The sequence below is a fragment of the Theropithecus gelada genome, chromosome 3 (assembly GCF_003255815.1).
Source record: "Theropithecus gelada isolate Dixy chromosome 3, Tgel_1.0, whole genome shotgun sequence".
In the NCBI taxonomy this organism is placed as follows: Eukaryota; Metazoa; Chordata; class Mammalia; order Primates; family Cercopithecidae; genus Theropithecus; species Theropithecus gelada.
In genome coordinates this window covers 55,270,331-55,280,260 of record NC_037670.1, presented here as the reverse complement: position 1 = coordinate 55,280,260, position 9,930 = coordinate 55,270,331, and the positions used below count along the sequence as shown (strand labels likewise).

At 43.9% G+C, this 9,930-nt stretch overlaps 1 protein-coding gene across 1 annotated transcript in view; it reads left to right on the top strand.

The window, feature by feature from the left end:
• Positions 1 to 4,049: 4,049 nt before the first annotated feature.
• ZNF736 (zinc finger protein 736) overlaps positions 4,050 to 9,930 on the top strand; it is a 43,006-nt gene continuing 37,125 nt past the window's right edge. The window contains exon 1 of the mRNA XM_025379660.1: positions 4,050 to 4,214. Within this exon, the coding sequence (XP_025235445.1) occupies positions 4,212 to 4,214 (3 nt within the window). The 5' untranslated portion in view covers positions 4,050 to 4,211. The remainder of the gene's footprint in view (positions 4,215 to 9,930) is intronic.

Sequence of the window (9,930 nt, the reverse complement as noted above, 5' to 3'; positions counted from 1 at the left end):
CCATGCCCTCTGCCGATCTGCTAGACCCTCACCTCTCAGTCTCACTGAGCCACTCCATTAACTGGAGGCAGACCCAAAATTGCTCCATAGGCTGAAGGTGATAATTGTCTACAGCCAGCTGAAACAGCTGCATCTCATGGAGAACTTTGATCTCCTGCAGCTAAAGGGAGGGACAAGTGGAAGATGTGGATAGGAGGGTCCAGGAGACAGGGGAGACAGGCCTTGAATGGACACCCAAAAGTGAGTATTCATCCCCATCACCACCCAACAGCACAGGGTGTTGCCTCCATCCTGGGCACATTTTCCAGTTATCTGGTGATGGGAGACCCTGCCAAAAAGGATTATAGGGATGGGAGTGAGCCTGGGATGGGCAGGGTTGGAACCAGGATCCTGAGACTTGGGAGAAGAGAATGCAGGACTACATCCTTAGATCTCAGCTCTTGGCAAACTCCTCTCATGAGAGTCTCACGGCTGCCTCTGTGAACTGAGGCATCAGGCCCCTTTTCCCTATGAATGTTGAAGACTCCACATCAGCTGTCAGTTCCTGTTCCCTGAGTGATGAAGCTGCAGAGCTGCCTGCTTGCAAAGCTCAGTGAGGTTTGGCCTGAGCTGGACTCAGACTCTCCCTCAGGTGGTGCCAATGGATGGAAAGTAAACGACCTACTAATGGGGCCTGGGTGAAAGATGCTGAAGGGAACTTGTGGGAAAGAGAGGGAATAGGGGCTGGTTTCTGGGGCTCTTCTCTTAAGGGCCTCTTCCTGTTCTCTAATACCATGCAGCCCCAACCTGTTTTCAGAGTTGGATACAGATAGCCCCTCCTCCAGGAACTGGTTTTTGATTTCAGTCCCCTACTCACACCCTCCACTATGATGGGTCTCTTCCTCTGTGTGTCAAATCTTTTCAGTAAATCTAAGATGCAGAGGATGGAATGTAAATCTGAGACTGCAGAGGCTCCATCCTCTGCATCTTAGATTTATTGAAAAGGTTAAGTCAGGTACAGTGGCTCATGCCTGTAATCCCAGCACTTTGGGAGGCCAAAGTGGGTGGATCACTTGAGGTCAAGAGTTCGAGACCAACCTAACATGGTGAAACCCAAAAATATGAAAAATTAGCCAGGTGTGGTGGCGCATGCCTGTAATCCCAGCTACTCAGGTGGCTGAGGCAGGAGAATTGCTTGAACCCGGGAGGAGGAAGTTGCAGTGAGCAGAGATCATGCCACTGCACTCCAGCCTGGGCAACAGTGAGACTCTATATCAAAAAAAAAAAAAAAGTATATAAACATAGAGTATCCTCCCCAAGGGCATCTCTGACTTTCACCTCTCCACTCTCCCCCAGTGTTGCCCCAGCCGCTCACCTTCCTTTTCTTTCTGGGTGTTACATTTTCCTGGAAGTCAGCCAATGTTCATCAGAAAGGTCCCTTGGACCCTGATTAGGTCCCCTCCCCACATTCTTCATACTGCATTACTGCCAGGGCCACCAGGGTCAGGGGATGTGCACAAAGCAGGACTTGGGTCTGCATCAGGTTCTGGGGTTCAAAGGGGACAATGGGAGCTGAGGCTCAGAGACCTCCCACCCCAACTCTCTTTGATGACAGACATAAAAACTGAGGGCTTCCATTAAAAAACTGCTCAGCCAGGCCAGGCGCGGTGGCTCACACCTGTAATCCCAGCACTTTGGGAGGCCGAGGCTGGTGGATCACAGGGTCAGGAGTTCAAGACCAGCCTGGCCAAGATAGTGAAACCCCATCTCTACTAAAAATACAAAAAATAGCTGGGAGTGGTGGAGGGCGCCTATAATCCCAGCTACTCAGGAGGCTGAGGCAGAGAATTGCTTGAACCTGGGAGGCAGAGTTTGCAGTGAGCCAAGATCATGCCACTGCACTCCAGCCTGGGCGACAGAGCAAGGCTCCATCTCAAAAAAAAAAAAAAAAAGAAAGAAAAAGAAAAAGAAAAGGGCTCAGCCACATACGAGCTGCCTGCCCTTGGAGAGGCCTAAGTTTACTATCTTTCCATTGGCACCATCTGAGGGAGAGTCTGAGTCCAGCTCAGGCCAAACCTCACTGAGCTTTGCAAGCAGGCAGCTCTGCAGCTTCACCACTTAGGGAACAGGGACTGGCAGCTGATGTGGAGTCTTCAACATTCATGGGGAAGAGGGGCCTGATGCCTCAGCTCACAGAGGCAGCCGTGAGACTCTCATGAGAGGAGTTTGCCAAGTGCTGAGATCTAAGGGTGTAGTCCTGCATTCTCTTCTCCCAAGTCTCAGGATCCTGGTTCCAACCCTGCCCATCCCAGGCTCACTCCCATCCATATAATCCTTTCTGGTAGGGTCTCCCATCACCAGACAACTGGAAAATGTGCCCAGGATGGAGGCAACACCCTGTGCCATCAGGTGGTGATGGGGATGAGTATCCACTTTTGGGTGTCCATTCAAGGCCTGTCTCTGAAATCTCATAAGCCCCGGTCTCCTGGACTCTCCTATCCACATCTTTTACTTGAAAAAGCCAAAGACACTCAGCTGCCTCTCCCTAGCTCTCTCCCCTCTTCCTAGCTGGCCTCCAAAAACATGAAGCACCCCCTTGTTAACTCTGTGGTGACATTTTAACAAGTCACAATGTTATGTGGTCCCTAGCCCCACCATTTCCCAAATCCACTCAGCCCAGCTCTTCCAGGCCTTTACTCTAATTTCGCTTATAGAGGCATTTCAGGGACTGTTGCCACAGGAGGAAAGGGCTGGGAGAGAAAGGCCCCTTGCTTTTTTGATGTGGAGGCCTCCAGCTGGGAGGGAGGAGCTCTTCCCTCTGACTCCCTGGAGCTCCTCCCCATCACAGGGACACTGCCTTTTTGCAGCTTTAGCGTCATCTGGGCTCTCTGTGTTTTCTTCTCGAGGGTGGCCAACTTGGGTGTCTTCATATGCGAGGGTCAAGGACAAGGTCAGTGATACTATGCTCCCTTCATCCAGTTATGCCCAGTTACACTGACCTGGTACCCTGGATAACTGGTGTGAGTAAGCTGGTCCAGTGCTCCTGCCACCTCCAGTAAGCTCTGATTCTAGATTCACTCCCTGCTCCAACACTCACTGTGTGTGGAACCTTGGGCATGCAGCCAGGCCTCCCTGAGACGGTTTCTCAACTTGAAAGTATGATGGGAACTACACCTACCTCACTGGGCCTCCTGAGGACTCAGTTATACGTAGCTGTCACCATTGTTCTCATCATCATCTCTCTCGGGAAGAGCCAGGCACAAGCACTCTCAAATTTCTTTTCTCCTTTGAAGCTCATCATTACCCTGTGAGGCTCACCATCCCTACCTTTTTTAGATAAGAAAACAGAGGCCCAAAGAGGGCAGTGACTTGCCCCGGGGCCCTACAGAAGATGTCGGCCTCTCCCCGCACCTGGAGGCCCTGTCCTAGCTGACTTTACCCCACAGCCCAGCACTATCCCTGACTAGGATCCGATCTTGGTTCACTATGTTTTGTTAGGTCCTCAGGCAGGCTCAGCTTTGGTGGGAAAGAGGGTGTTTTGGGAGGCCTGGGCGAGTGGCCCCTCTAACCAATCTGCCAGGCCCTCAACTCTCAGTCTCACTGAGCCACTCCATTAATTGGAAGCAGACCCAAAATTGCTTCACAGACTGAAGGTGATAATTGTCTGCAACCAGCTGGTGCAGCTGCATCTCCTGGAGGAGTCTGATCTCCTGCAGCTAAAGGGAAAGACAGGATGCTGAGACAGGGCCTGCAGCATACACATAACTATAATTCAGAATGTAATATATACACACACACGTAAACATAATCAGAAAGTGATATAATCTTACATGCAAGGTTAAATACAAATGTCTCTCAGGCAGGGCCAGGACCCCAGCACAGGGAGGAATCTGCCTGAAAAAGGTGCAGGCAAAAACCTGTCACTCCTGCCTCATTCAGCCCAGTGTCTGATTACATTTTCTGTCACTCAGGGTTTAAATGGGTGGGGCCTGGAGCCCTAGCCAATCAGTGGTGCTAGCGTGAAATTGTCCAATCAGGTGCGCAGCTACAGACGAAGAGGCGGCCTCTTCAATATGGCGGGGCCTTTGTCTCCTAGCTCCCGGGCTCTGAGCCCAGTTCCCGTCTCCACTCCTGGAGCTCCTCGGTGACTCTACCATAGCTTCTGTTATCCCGTGATCTGCAGGTACTGGGAGATCCATAGGGAGGACGGCGGAACATCCGGAGGCTGGGAAATGGTGAGTGCGTGGAGTGGGTGTCCCGAGAATGGGGAAGAGGGTGTTTGAATCCGGCCGGAACCGGCTGCGGTTGTATCTCGGCCTTCTCGCGGTCGGCTCTGGAGTCTTCAGCCCCGAGTCCCCGCGGGCACAGCTCAGTCCTCATTTCCCTCCATCGCAGATGAGGGGCTGAGCCAGCCCCCAAAACCGTACGTTTTGTTTTGTCCATAAGCTCGAATTTCTCCCCAGTTCAGGGCCCTTTCTGGGCAGCTCTGTGCCGCAACCTCGAGTCTCCCTCCTCCAGATTGTGCGGGGATGATGGGAGCGTCATAAGACGAGAATCCTCATTTAGGGTCTGGAGTTCCTCCGTGGAAGAAGCAGTGGGCCTTGGGGTCCCTAGTCCCTTCTTTCTCCTTTTAAAAATAAAATTGTGGCCCCCCTTTTTTTTCCGAGACAGTGTCTCACTGTGTTGCCCAGGCTAAAGTGCATTTCTTCTCACTGCAGCTTCCACGTCTCGGGCTCAGCTGATCCACTCACCCCAGTCCTCCAAGTAGCTAGGACTAGACGGGTGCGCCACCATGCCTGTTTTTTGTTTTTTGTTTTTTTTTGTTGTTGTTGTTGTTTTGTAGAGACGGGCTTTTGCCATGTTGCTCAGGCTGGTCTCGAACTCCTGAGCTCAGGTCTCAGGTGATCCGCCCGCCTCGGGCCACCTAAAGCGCCGGGATTACATACATGAGCCACCGCCCTAGCCTAAATTTGAGGCAACTTTAGGATATAGTTTGGGTGTGTTTTCCAGCCCAAATCTCCTGTTTAAATGTAATCCCCCATGTTGGAGGTGGGGCCTGGTGGAAGGATTATGGGCGCGGATTTCTCATCAATAGTTTAGCACCATTCCTCTTGGTATTGTCCTCCCAATAGTGAGTGAGTTCCCTGAAGTTCATCATTTAAAAGTGTACAGCACCCCACCTTGTCTCCTTTTCAAGCTCTTGCTTCACCTTCCTCCGTGATTTTAAGCTTCCTGGGTGGGTCCTCCCCAGAAGCAGACGCTGGTGTTGTGCTTTCTATACAGCCTGTGGAACCATGAGCTAGTTAATCCTCTTGTAAGTTACCCAGTCTGAGGTATTTACAGTAATGCCGGAAGCGATTAATACAAACAGTTTATTTGCACAAACAGCAATTTATGAATCAGAGAACAGCCAGCTATGATTTGTTGTTTGGGTGCTCAAAGGAGGGTCTTGGAACAAAAGGCTTCTTTTTTTTTTTAAGAGGTATGAGGAAGCAAACCAGATACAATATTTGATTGGTTCCAGTTACGTATTGCATTTGAAGCCCTCTGGTGGAAATGTCCTGGTTATGTAATTAGCTTTTTATTGGCAGCTTGTGGTTGGTTAAGCCTAAGGTTTTTTTGTTGTTTTTTTGTTTTTCCTCAAAGTTAGTAATTTACAAAAAATTCCTTTGACGTAGTTAGGTTTCCTTAGGCAGAATCCCAGGGCGCCATGGCCACTTCAGCCTAATTGCTAGCTGTGTAATTATTTTAATGCTCCACAGGGTCGTTGGTTTTCTCTGCATTTTTCAAATGTTTGGCAAGCAGGGTCTCAAATCTAAAACTGTTCTCCCAGCCTAACTGTTCTAGGGACTGTAGAAAATTCTACATTTCCAATTTCTTTCCCACATTCCCAAATGCCAACTGTCCCTCTCCAAATCCCATTATGAACTATCAGTTCTTTATTTAATTTTAAAACGGATGTGTCATTTTAGTTGTTTGTTTTTGTTTAACAGAGCCGTGGGTGGCTGTTTTTAATATATTCGTCTGTTTGTGAATATTTCACAGGACAGAAAAGCAAAGAGTAATCACCTGACACTCTGCGCATCTCCTCTCATCTTCTCTAGGCACCCGCGCCTTCCCAGAATGTCTTTGGAAAACTTTGCAGGGTCGTGTGTCCTCAACCACTCTCCTGTATTTTCCTGGTTCCAAGTATTACAACTTGTTGGGGATGATCCAAGACACCCACAAGGACCATGTCTCTTGGAGTGTTTAGCAAACACTAGCCCCTGGGTCATCTCCTTTCACAGAAGAGCCGGAGGTATTGGGTGGAGCCTCTCAGGGGAGCCCTAGTGCTGAGGACAGTTTCCTGATTTACCCTTCCTCTAAAAAGCTAACCGCTTTAACATTAAGATTTTTTTCCCTCTCAACTCTAGTTTTCTTTTCTTGCAGACACGCTGATGGTCAACCAATCAGGTGCTGGTATTGAGGGGAAAAGGCACAGACGCATCCTGCTCTCTGGTTTCTCTCAGGCTTGTGAAGGAGAATAACTGTCCCAAAGTACAGGAAAGATCCACCCTAGTGAGGGAGTGTATAAATTTGCAAAGCAAAATACACATCCGCCACAAAGGGGGCAAGTGCAGTGTCTTTTGGGAGAGTAATGATGAAATACTTTAGTGAGCAGAATGGGGGTGGGGAGAATCTCTCAAGTAATTGACACACGAGTCTAATACATCTGTGTTCCAGTCAGCACTACTTCCCCCCGTGTTTGTCGCCTTGAATGTATATGTTCACTCACTTCAACTTCAGTTTTTCATTAATTGTATAATGGATTTTATCGTTAGAGCTTGAAAAATTTAAAAAAATGTTTTCCAAGAGAAAAGAGGTGGATTTAGAAAAAAATAGTTTATATTCCATTGGTTAAAAATTCTCATTTACCTTTTATATTTCGCACAGTGAGCGTGGTAAGATTCTGAGGTCTGTTCTATTTAGTATGATTTCAAGCAGAATCCCAGGGCTTAGCTTTGGGAATGCTACCTGGGAAAAGACATAGAGGAAATGTCTCTCATGATGCCTGCAGAAAAATAAATACATATCTACAAGAGAATGTAGTAGATTAACACATAAATTACAAAACATTCATGAAAACATCAGTTTCTGTCTTGTGCACAGTGGAGAATTTGTGACAGTGGCCAACTCATTTTTTAAAAAAATTTCTGCTTCATAGGAAGTATTTATGTGTACACAATAAAAGTACTTCCTACCATACATACATATCTTTGCTCAGGTAATATATGTAATATAAAGCAATATGATTGTCTAGTATAATCGTAGCCAGTGAATCTGTAGTTGTTTTTTTTTTTTTTTTTTTTTGAGCTGCAATGGATGTAACAGTTTTATCAGTAATTTTTTCTAAGCTTATAAAATATTTTTAATCATATGTTCGTGGGAGGTGACAACCTCACCAAGGCAAAAACATTTTTTCCAATAAAATGAATGAAGCTGTTTTTTGAAAGCCAGGCAGATAATTAGCAGATTTTTTTCAAATAGAATCTTAATCTAAAACAGATTGGTGGCCATGCCTGTGGAAAAGTTAGAGAGAATTTGTCCAGTGCTGGGTTTTTTCAGAGCTATGTATAGAGAGAGCAGTGACCAGATATTTTAAAAGACATTACCCTTCAATTTAGTGGCACAGGTACTGGCCAAGAAAATCTGAAAGGGTTCCTTCCAACAAATTTGGAGTAAATCTTTTTCTTCATAAAAAGAGAAAATCAAATTTTATTTTTATATTATTAATATTAAAGCTAATTTTAGGAAAGCATTATAAACAGATGTATTCAATCTCAATCAGCTTTGACCGTACAAGATAAGATTTCTATAAACCTTTTATAACCCCTTAAAATTTTATTTTTCTCTTTCTTTCTCCAGTTTTCCATCTCCATTAAGTTTACCTCATTTTCTTTATCTTTTTTCTTTCAATTTTACATATTTTTTAAATAACCTCTAAACTCAGCAAAATTGCCTTTTCTTTAAGAAAAACCACATCACGTCTGTTTCTAAAATATTTTTTCATAAAGAAACACATTTTATTTTCTTTGTACTCTGTATGTAAAGTTGTTTCTCTCCTTAACAATAGTTTTAGTTATATCTTAGGCAGAATTTTAATTTTTAATAATCTTAATTTATAGTGAAAGCCTGAGAAGTAAGCAATTTTAACTATTAGTCATGTACTAAAATTTTATAAATATATATTTTATACTTTTTAGAAACATAGGATTTTAAATGGAAACATTTTTATTGTGGAATAAGACATACTAACAGATTTTAAACTTATATTTAAAAATTAGTTTAATTTTTAACTAATGAGCTGAGGTCTGGCCACTGCACTCCAGCCTGGGCAACAGAGCGAGACTCCGCCTCAAAAAAAAAAAAAAAAAAATAGTATCTTAGCATTTTATTACTTGGGGATAATTTAGATGTTTAATGAATAGCCATCATTTAATGTAACTTAACAACAGTCTGCGAGTGTAGTTTCCATAGATTTGAGAAACTGAACACATTACAAAACAATTAGTATTGTAAGTTTATAAACTTTTGTCCCATTTACATGTTTTACTTATTTATTCTTAACAATTATTTTTGTAAAATTTCATGAAACAGACTAATCTACTCATCTAAAGTTAAACTTCCTATTATCCATTTTTATATTACCATGTTGGGCAAGTATCATAAAAGCAATAAACTTAAAGTTAAATATATACATATTTTGCTGAGAAGTCAGAAGACATTGTTTTTTATTAAACCAACAATATTAAACTAGTCATGTTTACCAAAAGATTTACTCAGTTCACATATTCTTGAAAAATATTGGGCTTATTTTTTAATTCATGAGCAGTTATCTTTAAGTTAATTCAGTACCATGTAGATAATATACAAAGACATTTATAGACATATATATACATGTAGAGACAACATATAACTTACTCATGTTTCTATCTAAAAGCCCCAGAGAGGGAGTTCATTGTAAAAGGTAGTAGAGCTTCAGACCTCAAAAGAACCTGTTTACCCACAACTCTGGGGGCTTCATGAAGAAAAACAGAGGTACCCTGCCAAAAAGGAGAAGCCTATGGTGCTTTATCTGTGCTCTTCAAGGGGTCTCAGGCTGCTAGAAGTTTCCTTTAGTTGTCTTCTATAGTGACAAAAGGTTTTAAGTGGAACATAAGACACATAGAAGGAAATGGAAGAATTAATTCCAGAGGAGACAGTTTGAGAAGATTTTGTTTTCCAAAAAGCCAGTAAGGTTCATTATTCTTGGCAAAAATCACATCGGCAAGAGAAGAAACAAGCACATAGAGATACTAGTTTAGGGAGAGAGAAATTTAGTTAACTAAAGACCTTATATGGGAAAACCGTAGGCCTCAAATACGCGTGTGTGTGTGTGTATATGTGTGTGTGTGTGTACATATACATATATATAGCCTGACTGTCAATTTTAAATAAATGGACTTTTGACTGTAGAGCATTTAATTTTTTAAAATTATTCTCCTGCCTCAGCCTCCCAAGCAGCTGGGATTACAGGTGCCCGCCGCCACGCCTGGCTAATTTTTTGTATTTTTAGTAGAGGCGGGGTTTCACCATGTTGGCCAGACTGGTCTCAAACTCCTGACCTCGTGATCCGCCTGCCTTGGCCTCCCAAAGTGCTGGGATTGCAGGTGTGAGCCACCGTGCTCAGACAAAAACATTTCTTTACTTGTCTTTTTCTTTCTAAAATTTACATCAAGAAGGAATTTTGGAGATGGGGCATTTTTGTTTCCTGGAGGACTAGGGTAATCACTATTCAAAGCTGTTTCTCTTTGAAATTTTTCAGTAAATAGTTTTCTTTTTTCCAAACCACAGAATATGGTTTTATTTAGTTCCAGAGAGAAGACTAAACAAACAAAACAACAAAAGTTTCTATTACACTCTAAATATAAA